Below are 18790 nucleotides of genomic sequence, written 5' to 3' on the forward strand. Positions count from 1 at the left end.
AAAATCGGAATTATGAATTATTTGATGTATCAGTTAGACGTTTGATATCAAAACAGAAATTTGTTTTACAACGTCATCCGCGATAAATAATTAAAAATATAATATTATAGATTGCTGGCTACTTGCCACAAGAAGCCAAAGTATATATTTTCGAACTTGATACCAGAGTAACCAAAAAACAGAAGTATTACGTTGATTTCTCATTAATTTATTAATTTGAGTAAATTGATCCACATTGATCGAGGATTATATTCTGATATCAGATCACTTTATGACTTAACCAATAAAAATATTAAGTAAGTTCTCTAAATGAACTTCAGTAAATGTTTAAGTTTAACTGAGTTTAGATTTAAATCGACTAATATTTATTGATTTGTAGGTTTTCAATCAAATATTTAATTTTAAAGGGAAAATATATATAAAAGCACCAAGACTGACACTAAGACTAAACTGAAGAACTTGAGGATTACATCCACATTTTTTGCATGGAAGTTTGAAAGCATTGAGCATAAATAATCAAATAAATAATTTAAACCAATGTTTCCCAATCTTTTACCTTGTTTGTTGGAGGTATGATTCTTTCAAGTCTCTGGAGTCTATGTAGATATTTTAAAAAATATCTGCTACGCATGGCACACAAAACTTGTTCTTTTTCTTTAGTTTCAATTAGGAACTCATGGTATCTATGTAACATAATATCGACAGATACTAAAACTGTTGTACATTTAGCAAAAACATAAATTCATCGAGATAATGGATTTCAGTAGATAAGGAGAGTAATACGACAACCAAATACATAGTGAAACAGGCTCTGAACCGTTTGTTGTGATGTCATCATTTAAATCTATAATAACTAGAAAACAAACAGAAATATTCTTGAACTTAAGTTACCATATATCTTTAGCACTTGAGAGATTTTTTAATACAACGTTTTAAGTAGACTAAAGAACTTCGATTTGATTTTTGATTACATCGTTGTTTGATGTGATTATAGTTCATGATTAAAAAATATGTGATCCCTATATCTTTTTAATTACATCGTGACTTAGACCACTGCTTTGATTTCAAAAATATAATTCTAATTTAGTAAAACTGTCTTTTAATATTAAAGAAATCGGAAATGTGTAGCACTTTGAAGAATTTTTAATATAACCTTATAAATAGACTAAAGAACTGCATTATTATTTTTTATTACATCGATGCTTGAAGTTACTATAGTTCATAATTCAAAAAATATAATTCTTATATCTAATAAATTACATTAAGACTTAGAATACTGCTTTGATTTCAAAAATATAATTCTCATTTAGTAAAAATGTCTTTTAATATAAAAGACATGGAAAATCTGCAGCACTTTAGAAGATCTTCAATATAGCCTTATGAATAGACCAAAGAAATAATTGGTGATCAACTGCGCTTCCCAAAAATAATTGTTTATTTTAATTTTGTATTAAACAATTTTAACATATGATATAAAACTGCATTTAAATTCCGGGAAATTGATTCAGCGTAGTTATGTTTTAATATATTATATTAAGAAAATAACTTAAACTATATTAAATTTCACATTAAAAATATAAGGTACTCATCTACGCATATAAATTTATCAATGTATAAAATCCTTTACAATCTTAACTTACACAATCATATTCACACACTTAATATTGTTATCTTATCAATCATTCTTACTTCAACAACCTATTTCCATACATTAGTCCATAACCCACCCTCCCTCTATCGACCCACACATAAGACTCACCATACTCAAACTTTTTAGCCATTTGTACCTTTTAAAAATATTTTTACTTTTACTTATAGCATATTCTCCCTAATCATAATTATGAAATAAATCTAATTATCACAAATTCAACTAAAACAACCATTTATAAAGATATTTTTAATAAATGTATTCTTGTTTTTATTCAAATCTGTGTATTTGTACAACAGTTAATTTTTCGATTAAATTTATTTGTTAAATATTTCTTTTAATTTATCAATTTTGGTTATAAAATTTTTCATAGGACAAATTTAAACTTATTTATCAAGCAGGATAAATTTTACTTTTAAAATTTAATTCTCATTTATCAGGTTCAAGAATAAAATATCTCAATTTAATTAAAATTTTTAAGATTGAAAAATATTCAATTTGAAACAATAATTAGATTAGTAAATTTGCAAAAGCCATTCTTATGAGTTTATTAAATCAAGTTTGATATGCAATATTTGCAAGTTCATTATAAACAACGTAATGTGTAATTATTTTTTTTTTACAGTGCATTAAAGTTAATTCTTTAACTATAAGGGATTTTCAAAAATATTTTACATGATACGCGAATGTTGAAGGTTAATATGCACTTTCCTTATTTTTTTGGTATTACAGTTTGTTTTCTCTTTACTTCTATCTATTTTCCTTTTACAATTGTCTTTTATTTGGTTTGTGTTATTCCCCAATTTTGGTTTTTTTTGTTTTTGATTTCATAAGAAATTTATTTCTGCTTGAAAAAGTATTAAACAACAAAAACAATAATAACAACAACAACAACTAAGTGGAGAAAGTTTCTCTCTTTCACCCCCTTCAATGTTAAATCGACGACCTAATGCCTCAGCAGCAATGTTTTTGATATTGACTAGGACAGCGTTCCGACATTCTGCTATCTAAGAATTTCAAATGCGCAAAATTTTTCCACAATAAATATAAAAATAAAAAAATATATTAATTTTGGCCTTGTCGAGTCCCTCAACCTGCAAGAAGTATTAGAAGCAAAAAAAGTGGGAAATGTATATTTTTTAGAAAAGAAAAGTTGCATAGAAGAATTTCGCGAATAACAAAATAATTATAAAAAAAAATAATTATGACAATGGCATAAATAATATGAATAAAACAAAATATAACAACAATAATAATAAACTGACAATGAACAATGAATGATTATATGGGAAACAATATATCCGTCTTCAATACCCTTACTTTAACAACATACCTCTCCGCCTGTCCCATACTTTCGGCGACTACATCACAAAATAATAAAGATAATTTAGAAAAGTTGTGCTATAGAACAAGTCAAAAACATATACAAAATTTCTTTAAACGTTGGCGATGTTCCTGGAAAATTATTCATTTAATTGTAAAATTCTAGGGAATTTTAATATGTATATATATGTATATATAATGTTAATTTTCACTGAACTCAATTTAGGCAAATTTCTAATAAAATTTAAAATCATAAAACATGGTGTTTTTTTTTTCACTGCATTTGCTTTACAGACACATTTATCGCATGTGTAGGCAAAAATTTTCCAAAACTCTTCGGCGAAAAATTTTGCTGGTTTTTTTTCCGTTTTACTGGATGACTAGAACTCTATTCTTTTCAGTTAGTTTAACTACCTTTTACACAAATTAGTATTGAAAATAGTTTTATAAATGGTTTAAACAATTTTTCTTAGCAATTTACATTTTTCTTAAATTATTTTAGTAATTTTCTTTTAAAACATCGTGAACGCGACCGCACACGACGACGCACGCTCGACAAGGACGTCCGCCGCACAAAAGTCAAAGCCTTGCCATCCAAACAAGCGAAAATGTATTTTTGCTAAAATAGCTCCAAAATAGAGCACAAATGACATATCCGAACACTCGCTCTCTCTATCTCTCTCTCTCTCTCTCTCGTAGACGCTCTTCCAATAGCAAGCACTTTCGACTATACTTGCACATTAACATGCTCTGCTGTTTATAGATATGTAAAATTTTTGCAATATAAAGCAATGTTGTATTTCCAACATATACTGGAGAAGTTTACTTGGCACCATTCACTCTTCACTCTTTCAGTCTTTCACTCTCACAACATCATAACTCTCTAATCTATTAAGCTCTTTTGCTGTTGTGCTGCTTTGCTCTCTGGCTCTTGGCTCTCTCTTGCAAAATGTTTCTATTTAGGGCGGATGCCATTTGTTGTTTATCGTTTGTGCTTTGCGGCGTTCTTAAGCAATTCGTAACTGTGCTAATTGCACGAAGTGTTGCACCTACAAATGTTTACTCGTATAACAGTTAGCACTTGTGTACGGTTTTGAAAATCCCCGCACCACCGAGCGGTCTATGCTAGAGTGTACTATGCGCTCTGTTGTTGCAGTTACACTCAGTAATTTTGTTGCTGCGTTCTTTTGGGGATGAATGAAATTTTCGTGTTCTTTTCGGTTTATTTTGTAGTGGGTGCCGTTGGTGGCTGGGCTACGAAAAAGAAAATTGAATGAGTTTGATTGAGTTCGTCGGGAATTTCAGCTAAGGCTCGTGTCGGGTGCAATATACGCGTATAAATTCTTGGTTCTCTTGCGTTTTTATTCGGGGGAAATATCTATTACGTGTTTTGTTTATCTTTTTGACTGCTGCTGCTGCTGGTTGTACTTGTGCTTATGTAAAATGTGAGTAGCCTCGCTAGCAAAGAAGCACAACTACTAGTAAAAGAGCTCACTGTATTTGCTCCACTCAGATATTGCTCAGATATATTCTATGAAGTTCCCTTATGATTTCTCAGAAAAACACAAAAAAATAACAAATAAACAAAATTACCAACTTTTATTTTGCTCTTCTCTTTTATTTTTGTTTATTTTATTTACATTTTTTTACGGTTTTCTCCCAAAAAATTTAATGAATCAGTTTTTGGAAATTAATAAACAAAGCTGAAATAAATAGTTTGTTTCAGTGCAGCTGAAAGAATCATTATGCGGAGACCTATAGGAAGAAAATCGAAAAGAAAATTTTGTTTAATTTATTTTTTTTAATAATTAAAGAAATTTCAGGGCAATGAATTACTGAATATTGTTAAGTTTTTAAAATGGAATTTATTTAGGTATAGATTTTTTTTAAGAAATTTTCATTCCAAATTCAGGACATTCGTTCAGGACATAGGTTTATAGGAATATTTAGGAATATAGGAATATTTGGGAGTATATAAATACTTAGGAATATAGGCCATAGTTAATATTGAAATGCTTAAGTGCAGTTACCTGAAAGTTCAAATGTTGCTATTTTAAATTGTAATTTTTTATTTTCATTTTCTTTATTAAGGTTTAAAATCTGTTAACAGAGTTTATATCGTTTTCATAATAATTCATTTCTTTTCGTTTTCGTTTTTCGGGTTTTTGTCAATTTTTGTATTTCTTTGTTGATTCGAAGATTTTGCTATAACCAAATTGATGATGTCAGTCAGATAGACTATTAATTTCGTGCGCCTAGTTTTTTGTATTATCCTTCACAGGTCTAAAACCAATGTTGTAGCTTTTCATCATTAAAGCCCAAACTTGACAAAAAAGAAACTAGGTGTCGCACTTTTTATATTACGTTATAATAATCTCTAGACTTCCAATTATACATAGAAACATAAAAATACATATCAGTAAGCTCATTTTATAATGAGAAGATTTTTAATATCTGATCTAATTTACTAAATTATATTGTAATTTTTTACAGTCGTTGCCTTCAGAAATCTAGTGGTGTTTGTTAGCAAGGGAATTTCACTCACTGAAACTATCTCTTAGGAATGTATAGAGAAAATTACCACCACTGACCCCAAAAACAGTGGGTGAAATTTCATTTCTATACTTTGGGGAGAGAGTTGAGATAAAGAGGCTTAATTACTTAAAAATGTAGCCAGAAAGCATGGACGTGCTATAGAAAGAAAGAAAGTATATAATAAGGTGTATAGTAAAACATTTTCAAACTTTATTAAAGATTTCAGTGATAGTAACAGAAGAACTCAGTAGATCAGTAGAACCTGACCATAATGATCTCAGATAAATTGAAACAATAATCGTCTTTTAGATAACAATGAGTATTTGCTTAATAGCAGCGTATTATCTTGTGTAATCTACACTGATTTGCATCTACCTTACTATTCTTTTAATAAGACATAACCCATTGAATAGTTTACCTAGAAAACAAAAACGTTAGGATGTTAATTATGTTTGAGGTCGAAATTAATTGTATATAGGATGAAGTATTTAAAGGATATTTTTGTGAAACTTTAAAAAATTGAAAGCAAGTTAATGTCACTGTCTATTTATTCTAATTCTTATTCTTATATCATCTGTGTAGCAGCCATACAACAATCAAGCTGTAAAATCGTTCACATTTTTTATTATCTGGTCAGAAAAAATATTTTTCAAGTATTACATTTATATCGAAAAGCCAAATTCGGTTTACACCAATGAAATGAAATCTATAAAAAATATACTTTAAAACTAGTAAAAATTTGCTTAATATTATAAAAATTACATAGAACTGCAAGATTACAAAAGTGAGATGATTGCATGGATCTTGAATTTTTGATTTTGGATAAAAACATTTTACGCTAATTTAATGCAATCCAAATTAAATTGCAGGTCATTGAATCGATCCTGTCAACAAGATCTTACGATAACCATACGTATAAAAACTTTATGACATGTCAAAAAAATGGTTACAATCTTGAATCTCTGAGGCTTGAGCTGCTAGCCCATATATTAATGAAATATCAAACTATCACCGAACAAGCCTGAACTTACAAAACCTTTATACGAAAATTTATTATTTGCAATTATCAACGAATTCACTATTTAGTATATCACAAATATCTATAATCCTTTTCGAATAAAATTTTGTTATCAATCTCTCTTGAATTTTGGAAATAATTAACCGTTGCTTTCACCCTATATTATGATTAATAGATAAAAATTTAAGTTCCTTTAAATGAATTCAACTCTTTTAAGAAGCTTTCTCTTTGACATATTTAAATAATTTCGAGAAGAAAATATTTTTAAATAAATTACCTTAAGAAAAAAAAGAACTAAACAAGGAGCTTAAATTAAAGACTGTAAGATGCAAATGCAGTCAGTCTTCAGAGCACGTACGAATTACCCTCAATTCATACTGAAGTGTATATAATGGTTGAGTAATGACAACAACAACAATAACAACATCGACAAGAACCACATCGCCATCTACATATACAACACCAACAACACCAGTAACAGCAACAGCAACAACGGCAACATTTAGCAACGACAACAGCAATAAGCATCATCAAGCAGCAACATTATAAACCCAGAGATAAATATGCTGAAAAACATGCAACACAGATAAAGAGTGTTAATATTAATGTGGGCGGTAATGCTGCACGGAACACAGAAAGAGGCAGGTTGTTACAAGATTTAATGCGAAATAATTCACCAAAAGATACGTAGATATAAGCTAAAGCTTGAACGAAGTACAGAAGGAAAAGTGGAAAATGCAATCTGTAGCAATTGCAAGTGTGTGAAAATTTAAAGCATTTCGGGTCAATGGATGCACAGTAAACCTACATATTAAGAGATAGATATAAATCAAAACGTAAAAAATAGAAATAAACTCCAAAAATTAGTTAAAAGGAACCGAAATGAAATTCAAAAATTTTTCATATGTATTCAACTTGAATCTAAATTCTGTACAGCATAGAGACGAAGGTGAAATTTAGGAAGATTGACCTCTCACATTTAGCTAAAAAACTCCTTAAAGAAAAATTGGACTTAATTGCTATATTGTTTGAGATATAGAATATCTATTACCTATTATGTACCTATTATGGAAGGTACGCTTCATTGAACCAAAAGAAATTTATTGAACAGAAGACCGATATCCAATTGTTGGCCTATTTTTCCCTGAATTATGACTTATCCGTCAATATTCACGCCTCAATATCAAATAGCTTGGATGTAATAGTAATTGTTCTCGATATGTATATGGATCTCTTTTAACCTTTTTAATCAACAGCTTATGTTTATATTTGTAGTTTTAACTTGGATTATAATATGCATTGAGGTATATATATGTGTGTAGCAGGTCTAGCAATACGGAAGTACTGATTTAACGCATAGTTTCATTAATTAATTTTCTTATATCAACCCTAATGGATTTAGTTTCACCAAAAATTGATTTTAAAAATTAATTGTAAGCTACAACGTTAAAACATCAAAATCAATAGCGCCACAGGAACTGAAGTACCTATACTGTATAGACCACGGGATGTCTATACAGTATACCTTCCAGAAAAAGGAAGTATAGATTCTCACTGATAGTCAGTTTGTTATCAAACCTTTTTTAGTAATCAATAACTCATTTAAAGTAGTTTGTAAATCTAGACAAAATATTCACGTATTAGCAGCCATCTTAATATTGCTTTAGCTTGGACTTCCAGTCAAACAAGTATACCAAGGAACAAAGACAATAATGAGCGGCACTTAATGTTTCTTTGAAAGAACCTCCCCTATCAGTTTCTTTTCTTTTAGTTACAGATGAAGAAAAATATATGTTTAGAATGACAGTAATTAGTTTACTCGTGTATTTTCAGACAAGTTAACGATGATATGAACTACCTACCCTAAATTTAAAACATCTGACTTAACACGAAATAACTAGCTAGAAGTATCTAAAATAATGTCGATTGTTACATAATACTGAACAATATATGGTAAACGGCTGAAGCTAAGTGCTGTAAGTTTTCTATTAAATCTTGAGGCTTTTCTATATGCAGACTGAAGTATATGGGCCTTAAATTCTTCAACTCACACCACAACATCATCCTCATAGATATTTTTATGTTAATCACAGCGTCCACTGATTACATAAAGTCCAATATTTGTTCCAAACTTACAAAGAATGAAATCAGAAATAATTCTGATTACTTAAGATGGATTTTATCTCCCTCCACTTAACGTACCTTTTTACTTGAACTTTAAACGTCATTGTTGTGCGTTCTGAGAAAGAATATGCGGTAGTTGCTGTGAATTGTCTGTGTAATAGTAGAACTATATCACGAGCGTATTTATGTTCACTCACAGTGATGTGAGGTTTTTAAAATGCTAATGATCAACAATAGATGCATACCTGCTTAATTTCTAATTAAAATAAAAAAAATTCAAATAAACGATAGGACTCTAGAGGAGTCATCACGGCTTTGTAAGAAAGGATGTTGGTGATAGTCCATTGCGGGTGGCTGCGTGAACAGTTTGGGTCGTTTTTCTGCGTTAGTTTCTGCTGTTGATCTGCATAGTCTATTTAAATTGCACCATACTCCACTGGCAATCTTATAATGATTGAATAAAAATTTAATGAGATGTAGTGTAGTGCGCTACTCTTCGGTAATCAGATTCGGAATGAATTTTAACTAGTAATATAGGTACTTTATCCATCAATATCAACGTGATGAGTTGGCTAATTTAGCCTTTTGCAGGATAACTAATGTTTCCGTTGATAGTGACCTTGTTGGAAAGGGTAGACTTCAAAGCCGCTTAGACAATTCTCATTATCGAGTATAGTTAATCGTCAATTTTGGTTAACGTAACGACTGTTGACTCACACATGGATTCCGTATTCAGCTGCTTTATAAAAGAGAAAAAGACCGCTTAGAAATAAACAGGCAATTTTTTAAAACGCCCTACCAAATCTCTGCCAGTTTGTTGATAATACAGTGTCTTTGTTTCTTTTTAAGCAGTTTTCGATACTTGATCTTTAAATCTTAAGAATACATTTGACCGTATAAATTGCATAATTTCTCGACCTTAAGCGATGAAGACGAGAGACGTTATATGCCTATTCTTCTGTTTGGTTATCATTAGTTTTTACTTTGAAGTTAATGTTTCTAGTAATTAACTCTTATCTGCCTTTATAAACCATTTCCTTCCAACTAAAAATTATGTAATTAATCTTTGAAATTGATTTCTTTTTAATGTACCAGTATCAGTATCATCGATTTATCAGAGAGTTACGTGGAAAGAATTCATTCGTTAAACGTGCTCATTAAGCAGTGAAGCGCTTAAAAGCATTCACATACACACACTCTCTGGCAATGATTATTTGTGTTCTTTAACCTCAAAGGTTGCCTTTGTCATTTTAATTATCGTTTGGTATCCTTGCCGCATGCCAGCATCCACAAACAAAAGCAGCTGGCACATAAGATAACTAAGAATCGAACTGTGCTTCTGTGTACCAATACAAACCACAAATCGAAAGGTATTTTCCTAGGAACGTAATACATCCAAAACCATGGCCAACACCAATATAACAAAGGGCACAAGGCAAGTGCACGGATGCAAGCAAATTGTGTCAGGAGGCACATCTGGACAATTGCTGGCATAGTGAGTCGGCAGATTTTAATGGAGTGGGCGAGTGATGCTGGCAATCCTAACAGTACGCCGACTATACGAAAAACGCCGGGGATGCAATGCAAGTGCGGTGGCGCTTATCCGCTTTAAGTGTACTTAGCATACAAACACTTGAGCCCACTTGAAAGCAGCATAAGACAGAAATTAAAGGGAAAAAGCAAAAAATAAAGGAAAAAATGGAATATTTGATGAGTGCAGAACTAAATCCCAGAAGAAAAAGCAGCAGAGGATTTACGAAAATGAATCAAAAAATAGACAAATAAACGCATACAAATGCAGTTACAAGACGAAAAGGCTCAGGCAAATAAAAAGGCTCACAATGGCTGCACGTGACGCTGCAAAATGGAGAGCAAAAACAAGGATAAACAAAAGTTTCACAAATACACTTAAGCGCCCTCAGATATAAACAAGCACCCACACACTGACACACTGACAGACGCAGTCACGGACGCCCAATAATATTTGAACATGTAAAGTGCATTGAGTACTTAAAAGTAGATCCGAAAATTGAACTGCAGCCCATAAATAGCAAAAGTCGAGACGGCAGCCAAATCAAGCCAAATCGTAAAATTGGAATTGCAAATTTCAAAGGACAATCCCTGCCTGCAGGAATTGGCCACTTGAAGAGCATGTAAGTGTTGCAAACAACTTGTAAATTCTGATTTCAATAAGGGATTTCAGTTTGAACATCTTTTTAATTAGAACAGACGTTTTCAAATTTTGTATCACAAATAGAATTGTCAGTTCTGAAATAAATTTTTGGAGTTTCTTAGAAAAAACTGGAAGATCGATTATTTTTTTGTAGTTTTTTTGCAATTTTTCTTCACTGAATACTTGATTGATAAACTTGAATTGAATAAATTATTTATTTAGTTTGCTCTAATAATTTACGGCTATCGTCGACTGAGTACTCATCTTTGATCCGTACATCCTTTTATTAAAATTTTAATATAGAATGTTTATTTATAGTTATTTTACATTTTTTTATTAATAAAATATTAATTTGAATTAAAAAATTACTTACTTAATTTGACCTAACAACCTAGGAATAACATCGACTGAACACAGCTCTCATTTCTACTTTGAACACCTCTTCTTCCGTGCGGTTAGTGCTCACTTAATTTAATCATTCCGTTTAAAATATGGTCCTACTATCCTTTTTTTCTAACTGATACTAAATTAAATAAATATAACTGATACAAGTAACTTACTTCTAGCTTTAAACTAACTATCTTTAATATTCCACCACCTTCTCCAATCCTTATCATTCTTCATACATGCACCTTGTCGTCAAGCTTAAAGAGATTCAGCGTGTTCAATATTAACCCTATTGCTAAAACGAGACCTCGGTTATGGCCCTTGGTTCTAACCATTCTACTAGACTGCTGAATTAACATGACAAGTGTTAAGTCATGCGTATACCTCATGCTTGAAGTATAAGGCCTGAAGATAAGATTCGATCCATTCTCTATTACAACAACCAGCAGGTTCCTGGTAACTATTCTAGAAAGCTAAGTGGAAGCTTATAAAAACTAGGTTTGAGCCCGACTAGAATTGCGCTAGCCTTTATCAAATTACATGCGAATAGATACATTGTTACCTTCTGTTTTCGATTCCAGGATCTTGTAGCTCCCAACTTAATAAAATCAGTAAAATTTAATAAGCACATTTTAAGGGGTTTTGTAAATTTTGCAGCTTTATTATTTGAAGAATTTTAAAGACAACAATAAATATATTCATAGTATAATTTACATCACTTTTAAGAATTTTTAATTACTTTTATATATAGTATATACGACATATACATATATAAGTTTGCTATACATATATAATCAGTTACAATTAGAAATATAAATACATTCACAATAAATACGATTTAAACAGTTTGAAAAATTGTTATAATAAAAATATTTTCCATAAAATTTTCGATAAATACATTTAATATATATACATATACATCTATATATATATATGTGTATATATAAATTTTTATATGACTTGCTATTATTAATGCTTTTTTAAAAAGTATTTAATTTAATTTACTAAGTAGCTAAAAAGAGTTTTTATTGTTTAACATATAAATTCAACACGGAATATAATTTTAAAAATTTTAACTTATTTTTAAAGATATGAAAATTTAAGATAAATTCATTAAAAAATTTATTAAATTTTTAACAATTCACATACACATACATACAATATTTTTAATATTAAATTTAAGAAAAAAATCTATAAATAAAACATTGATAAAATACATAATACATAAATTTCTGTAATATTTAATAAATAAAAAAGGGGGAAGTTAAAAAAATGTTAATTTTAAAAATTTGTTAAAGGTACAATTTACGCTGGTAATCGTAATAATTAATAATTAATCGAATTTCTTTAAGGACTTACACACAAAAATTACAAATATTATATTTTTATATATATGTATATATGCAAAATTTTATATAAATATAAATGTAAATATTATTTTTTATATTTATTATTTTGTGCGGAATTAAATAAAAAATTCTAGAAAATCGTTTAAAATTTTTTTTCAATTTCAATATATCTTATGATTTAGTTTACATATATTTAAAAACTATTTTAACTATTTTAATAAACGTAGAAAAGGAGTATTTATGCTTAGCTCGCAATCCAAATGGAGCAGAAACATTTGATATGAGTGTAGCAATTTATAATATGAACGCTACGACAAATTCCATTGCTTACAGTTGCGTGCTGAAAATAAAACATAGATTAACATAACATAGAACATCGAAAATAATAGAATATGAATAAAAAACTAACCATTAGCCAATTCCAGTTTAGTGTAGAAGTAATCGAATAAATATCAGTCAGCGTCAAATGTAAGACGGCGAAGACTTGCGAGACCTTGAACGTGGTTTTGATGGACTTTTCAAGCTATGACGAGAACCACTACGCGATTTAAAACCATCACTCCATGGTTCTGATACACGACCATACCAACGTATTAAGTCCATAACTTCCAACTGGAAAAGGATATATAAACATAAGAATAATGTTTACTTAATTAGAAATCTTGATTGCTTACTTGTAAGGCTTGTGGCAATTCCTTAAACATTTCAGATTTTGTTAAAACTGAGTGTTGTGACAAAAATGAAAGACAATTTGATTTAAGTACTCCAGCCATATAATGATCCGCTATACCCAGTAAACACATTACGGAATCCTCATCGATTAGTGAATTTAGTGTGTTTTCACAAAGTTCCTGAAAACAAGCAAAACATTAATTAGTAATGAAAGAATAATAATATATAAAATGTATATAATAAATAACTTAAATGAAAAGATAAGTAATTATAACGATAATAACATATTGTTTGACTAATAATCTGATCATCTACATTTGTATTCAATTCTATCAACAGTACAAAACGGAAACGATCAGTCTATCATATCAATTGTTTATCTTCTTATCATTTAATTGATAATTCTAATAGGCTTCTGGTTAATATTTCTCGAGAAGAAAGACAACTTCCCTCTACAGAACTATGTAGCAAAACTTAAGCTTGAGTATTTCTACTTATCAAAGAGTTTCTGATCGCATATTGAATCTATTCCCAATAAGTCCCTTAATTGACTTAACTATTATATGATCCAAAAGAACCATATTGAACTATATTATAAATGAACTATATTATTTATAAAACTTTTCAAAATACACAGTTGACCAAGTCTTTTTAGGAAACGTGTTGTAGGCATTGAGTTATATGTATATTTAATGGTTCGGCTTTGACATCTGCTGTCAGCAATTTGTTTATAATCAACTTTTTAGTTTAAAAATGAATGCGTACCTTAAGATCTTCAATTGAATAACGATCAGCTAACAACATCAATTCACAAATTTGTTCAGCTCCAACAGTTTTGTCTATAGGAGCACCGTATAAATAAAGCAGCAAACGACGAAATATAACAGGCGTTGTATCAGTTATAACAATTTTTCTGCGCAAATAAGAAAAAAATTTAGTAACTACATTTTTAATTAATTTATATGTATTGCTAACCTGGTAATACTCTCTTGCATACCCGATAAGAGTGCCTTCTTAAACCATTCACATCTGTGGATAAGAAATTTATAAATAATTTTTTTTTTTAGCTCTCTTTTTAAATTAAACTAAAATACCTTGTGGAAACAATAACCCGATGCGCTCTGAACGTATGCAATTGCATTGTTGCACGTTGTGCCACTGGTGTTTGCTCTAAATGTCCACGCATTTGTTGCACTTCAAGCTCCTCTTTTCCTAAAACAGTAATACCTGGTACTTGAGTGTTTGCACTATAAGTCTGGACTTCAAATTCCATATCAGATAATTGTGCAGAGTGCAGTAAACGTAAAGCATTCTTTGACAAGTTACTATGTGCTGCTATCGGTGGCTCGCAAAGATGACGTATTAAGTTTAACTACAAAAAAAGGAATATAATAAATATTTTAAAAGATTATTACTTAAACTTTTTTTTCTTCAACAGAGTTTCAATAGAGATTCCCGAGTCTTAAGTACCGAATCCTTTTATATCATTACGAACTATAGAAAATCCTACTAATACGGTGGGTTCTTTATTCTTCCAGATTAAAATTGTTATGGTACTTGCGTTTAATCAAATTAAAGATGATATGTACGCCACCTCAATTCATCCTTGACTTATTCTAACTGTATCACAAATAAAATCTATTACTTTTTTAGGCAAAGACGAAGAATGTTCTTATGAATGCCTTTTGTAAATAGTGTAGTGTAACTCCAAAGAGAGGTATGGAAAACATTTTATTTGTGCATAACGAGTGGATCTAGTACACAACCCCTCTGTAGCTAAAAATTTTGCTTAGATTAAGTGATATATGTTTTATATACTAGAGATATATACTAGAGATGAAAAGGTATTCATAATCTTCTTCTGACGTTTTAAGTGGTTAGTAATACGAATCTTAAATCAAATTAAATATTTATATCCATGAAAAATAGTAGATTCGTTTACTAATGCGATACTAAAATCATGAGTGCCTTACTAAAATTTTCATAGCAGAAACACTATATTATATAGTATAATTTCATGATAACTAGCTCTACTATATGATTAATTGAGAATTTGTACCTTAACATTTCTATAATCATAAGCAGTTGGTTTGCGTTGTATTGTCACATCATCTACATTCATTTCCAGACTGCTTTCATAGCCCGCTAGTTTTAATTCATTTTGCAGAATATTTGATGGTTCCAATAGTCCCAATTCCAAAAGTGACTGTGTAAATTCTTGTTTCTTAACAATTCGACAAACCTATTTAAAGTATTAATTAAGGAAAATTAAAACAATTAAAAACTAATGACTACTTTATCAACTTACTTCATTGATAGGATCTTTAAGCGCGGATTTATGGTCGAATAACTTGACTATAACTCCATTCTATAAAATAAAATCATATGTAAATTTTGTTATATATAACTTTATATGATAAAAACATTATTTATTTAAATAACACAAACACAAACTTAATATATAATACTTATTAGGGTTATTACTAAATAAGAATATATTGATATTATACCAGTAACACAGATACTAGATCAATATAATTAACTTCATTTAAAAAATACAGTGCTTGTCTTAAGCAAAACTTACTATTTGACTAGTTGCCAATTTAAAGCAAAATTTAAATTCTTTCCAACCCAATTTTTCATCTAAGCGGTCCGACAGATTTTCCACAATTAATATATAAGCCGGTAGATCTACAATTAATTGTTCTAGATTTTGATTAATGGTGCTACATTTACTTAAGTAATCCATTTCACAGTAAATTATTCTGTCACAAAAGGAAAAAATTGAAATTCAAATAAATTCTCTTAATATAATATTCATATTGGAACATACTTTTTATCTCTAATAATATCTAGAGCCGCAGATATTCTGCCATAAATGTCACGCATCTTTCGAACTTCGTACATGTACAGCACGAATTTGAGATCATTTTCTGCAGACATTAGGCGCTGCTTTTCCGTTGGATTATCGTAAAGCGCAAGACACACTGGTGGACCACGCCTGGGACGTGGTGACAATGGTGGCTGACTAAACAAATTCGTGACACTATTCTCATCTAAATTACTACTGGCGGTTATAAATGTATTATTTTGTATTTGCATAGCTACGACTTCATCCGTTTTTTGCTTTTTCGATAAATCTAAATGTGAGCATTTTAAGTCCTTAAAACAGAATAGTGAAGAAGCCAAACAGAATTATGAGATAGACCTATCTAACATATTGTATATAAAATTCGTAGTTTACTTACTTTGCACATTTTTTCAAGAGAGTTTTTGATTTCCTCTATCACATTAGTTAAACTTAATAATGTGGTTTCAATCTAAAAAATATATATATTATTAAGGATAAGTGTTAAGCTTTAATTAGAACTTCTTTTTACTTACTTCAGGTACTAAATAGTTGACTAAATCCGCTTTTTCCTCAGCAGTTAAACTAATAAAAACATTTAAAATATTTCTAAGTAATTGCTGAACTTGAGACATAAAAATAGGTATACGTGTGCGTATATATTTAATAATCTCATTCTTCTGATATCGCGATATATCAGCCGCATCCTTTATGAATATATTGCAAAACTGCAAAACTTTGGCACATCCTGGAAGAGTTAAACAAATCAAATTTTAGCAGATTTGTACTTAAATAATTTTCCTTACCAATTGCACATTCTCTTAAACAATCCTGAAAGGTCGCATATAACGTGGCGGGTTCATTTGATATGGTGACGGGATTAATTGTTTGTATAATGCGATTTAAAATACCATGCAAGTCCATTATAATATTAATAACAACTGTAATAAAAACATTTATTATCCAAACATATACATCACCCTGTATAACTAGTATTACTCACATTTCTTGAGCCTTATCAATTTGAGATATTTCCTTGTGGGTTCTACCATTTTTGTTAGCGAAGGTTGAGTTTCAGCAAAATTGATTAATTTCTCGCAAACATCCTCATCCATCTCTGGCAACAATGATTCGGTATAAAGCCAGTGTAAAATTGGCGTGAGTAGAAAAGAAGGTAAATTATAAAGCACACCAACTGGTGTAAGTGGTGATGAAGGCGGTGTATCCATTGAACTTGGAAATGGTGAAGGGCTACGTGCCCGGTATGGTGATAAAGGTGGTCGTCTAGTATTGCAGACTGTAGTGGTTTCTTGCGGTTGCAGCATGAAGTCGTGGTTGAAATTGAAAATGTTTTTGGAATGCGCTTGTGTCTCCAAGTGTGAATCAGAGTGGGAAGTTTGATTGAATCGTCTCATACCTGTACCAGTTTCATGACCAAATAATGTTGTGCTGCCAGTACTATTGTACATGTAATTTGTGCTTAGACAATTGAAGGAGTTTGAAAGGGTAGAACCACGATGTGCGCTTAAGCCACTAACTGCAGTTATATTGAGACCAGGGTATTCGGTTGGCGGTTGCAAATAGATTGGTGATAGATTTAGTCGAGGTAATGATTTTTGATTTTCTTCAGAGGCTGCACCAACTGTTGTTGGCATCGGTATTGTTACGGATATTTTAATTGGATTCGATGTTGTGGAACCACTTGTGCTTTCCTTATATTTCTGTTCTATATTGTGTGTTGGCATAAGTTGCTCCTGCGTTTGTTGTCTTTGCAATGTTTCATGCTGTTTGCAAGTAGTTTGTATTATGCTCGCATTTGATAGGACACACATACTGCAATCGAAGCCATTGAGCCGCAACACAGCGGAGTGTACGTGATACTGTGAAGAGAAAAATGGATGTTAAAAAAAAAACTAGACACTAACAATTTTATATTAACTATTATACAAATCATAATTATATAGAACTATATAAGTAATATCAAGTCGATGTAGGTAGATTGCAGTGGCGGCCTTGTTTCCAAAAAACTCACTTGAGCTCATATAATGGCATATTATGGAACCATTGTGCCGAGAAAAATTAACGACTCCCCCATTAGGTAAAGGAAAACCAACCTGACAGTTCTATAAATTTGGCCCTAATATTACAGGATAACAGTTCGGTCAGGTCGATAATAAAAGAGGCTTCGAAGATTTTTAATCTTCTCCTAACTAAAGAAGGGCACTAACACATGAGATGGAGCACGGTCTCCTCCTCATTCTCATAGCCACAGCCGCGACAAAAATCATTATGGGGTAGACCCAGTATCACAGCATGTCTTCCCATATCGCAGTGACAGGTCACCACAGCTGCCGTTGTGCTGAGCAGGTTCCGCCTTAGTTGAAGTAGCTGACTAGTGCGTTTTTTAATCAAGTTAGACTAAATCAACCTTGATGTCTGCCAATGCTGTTCATTGATGCTTGGCTATGCTCAGGTATTTTGTTTTATTGCCATTTTAACTGTAGCAAGTGAAACGCCTATTTCTAAGAAGTAAATGTCAGGGAGAAGAGCGTCTGACTTGGGAAGCTGCAGTTGCGCGAGATGTCCCTATGTTCCGGAACCTATATGAGTTGGATCACGACACGTCTAGCTATGTCATTGAGGGAAGCTCGACAATTTTGAATAATATTTGATGTGGCTAAAATGCTTATGGTTGATTTAATGACAGCTTGGC

At 30.8% G+C, this 18790-nt stretch overlaps 1 protein-coding gene across 1 annotated transcript; it reads right to left on the minus strand.

Annotated features, from left to right (window-relative positions):
• Positions 1–12739: 12739 nt before the first annotated feature.
• LOC119671365 lies at positions 12740–17955 on the minus strand. Its single transcript, XM_038081956.1, has 14 exons — positions 17081–17955; positions 16884–17018; positions 16614–16825; positions 16478–16549; positions 16063–16391; positions 15814–15994; positions 15538–15597; positions 15289–15471; positions 14324–14601; positions 14205–14258; positions 13995–14142; positions 13232–13408; positions 12967–13169; positions 12740–12897 (listed from the first exon to the last, which is right to left on the minus strand). Exons 1-13 carry the CDS (start codon positions 17907–17909, stop codon positions 13020–13022), a joined length of 2808 nt encoding a protein of 935 aa, XP_037937884.1. The 5' UTR covers positions 17910–17955; the 3' UTR covers positions 12740–12897; positions 12967–13019.
• Between the last annotated feature and the right edge of the window lie 835 nt (positions 17956–18790).

Source organism: Teleopsis dalmanni, chromosome 1, assembly GCF_002237135.1.
Source record: "Teleopsis dalmanni isolate 2A chromosome 1, ASM223713v2, whole genome shotgun sequence".
NCBI classification, from domain to species: Eukaryota; Metazoa; Arthropoda; class Insecta; order Diptera; family Diopsidae; genus Teleopsis; species Teleopsis dalmanni.

Excerpts from the sequence above, each read along its gene's own strand:
- LOC119671365 (XM_038081956.1), bottom strand. The coding sequence starts at position 17,909 with ATGTGTGTCCTATCAAATGCGAGCATAATACAAACTACTTGCAAACAG. Across the intron at positions 14,602-15,288 it reads ATGATTATAGAAATGTTAAG|TTAAACTTAATACGTCATCT; the intron begins GTACAAATTCTC and ends CTTTTTTTGTAG. Across the intron at positions 14,259-14,323 it reads CGGGTTATTGTTTCCACAAG|ATGTGAATGGTTTAAGAAGG; the intron begins GTATTTTAGTTT and ends TCTTATCCACAG.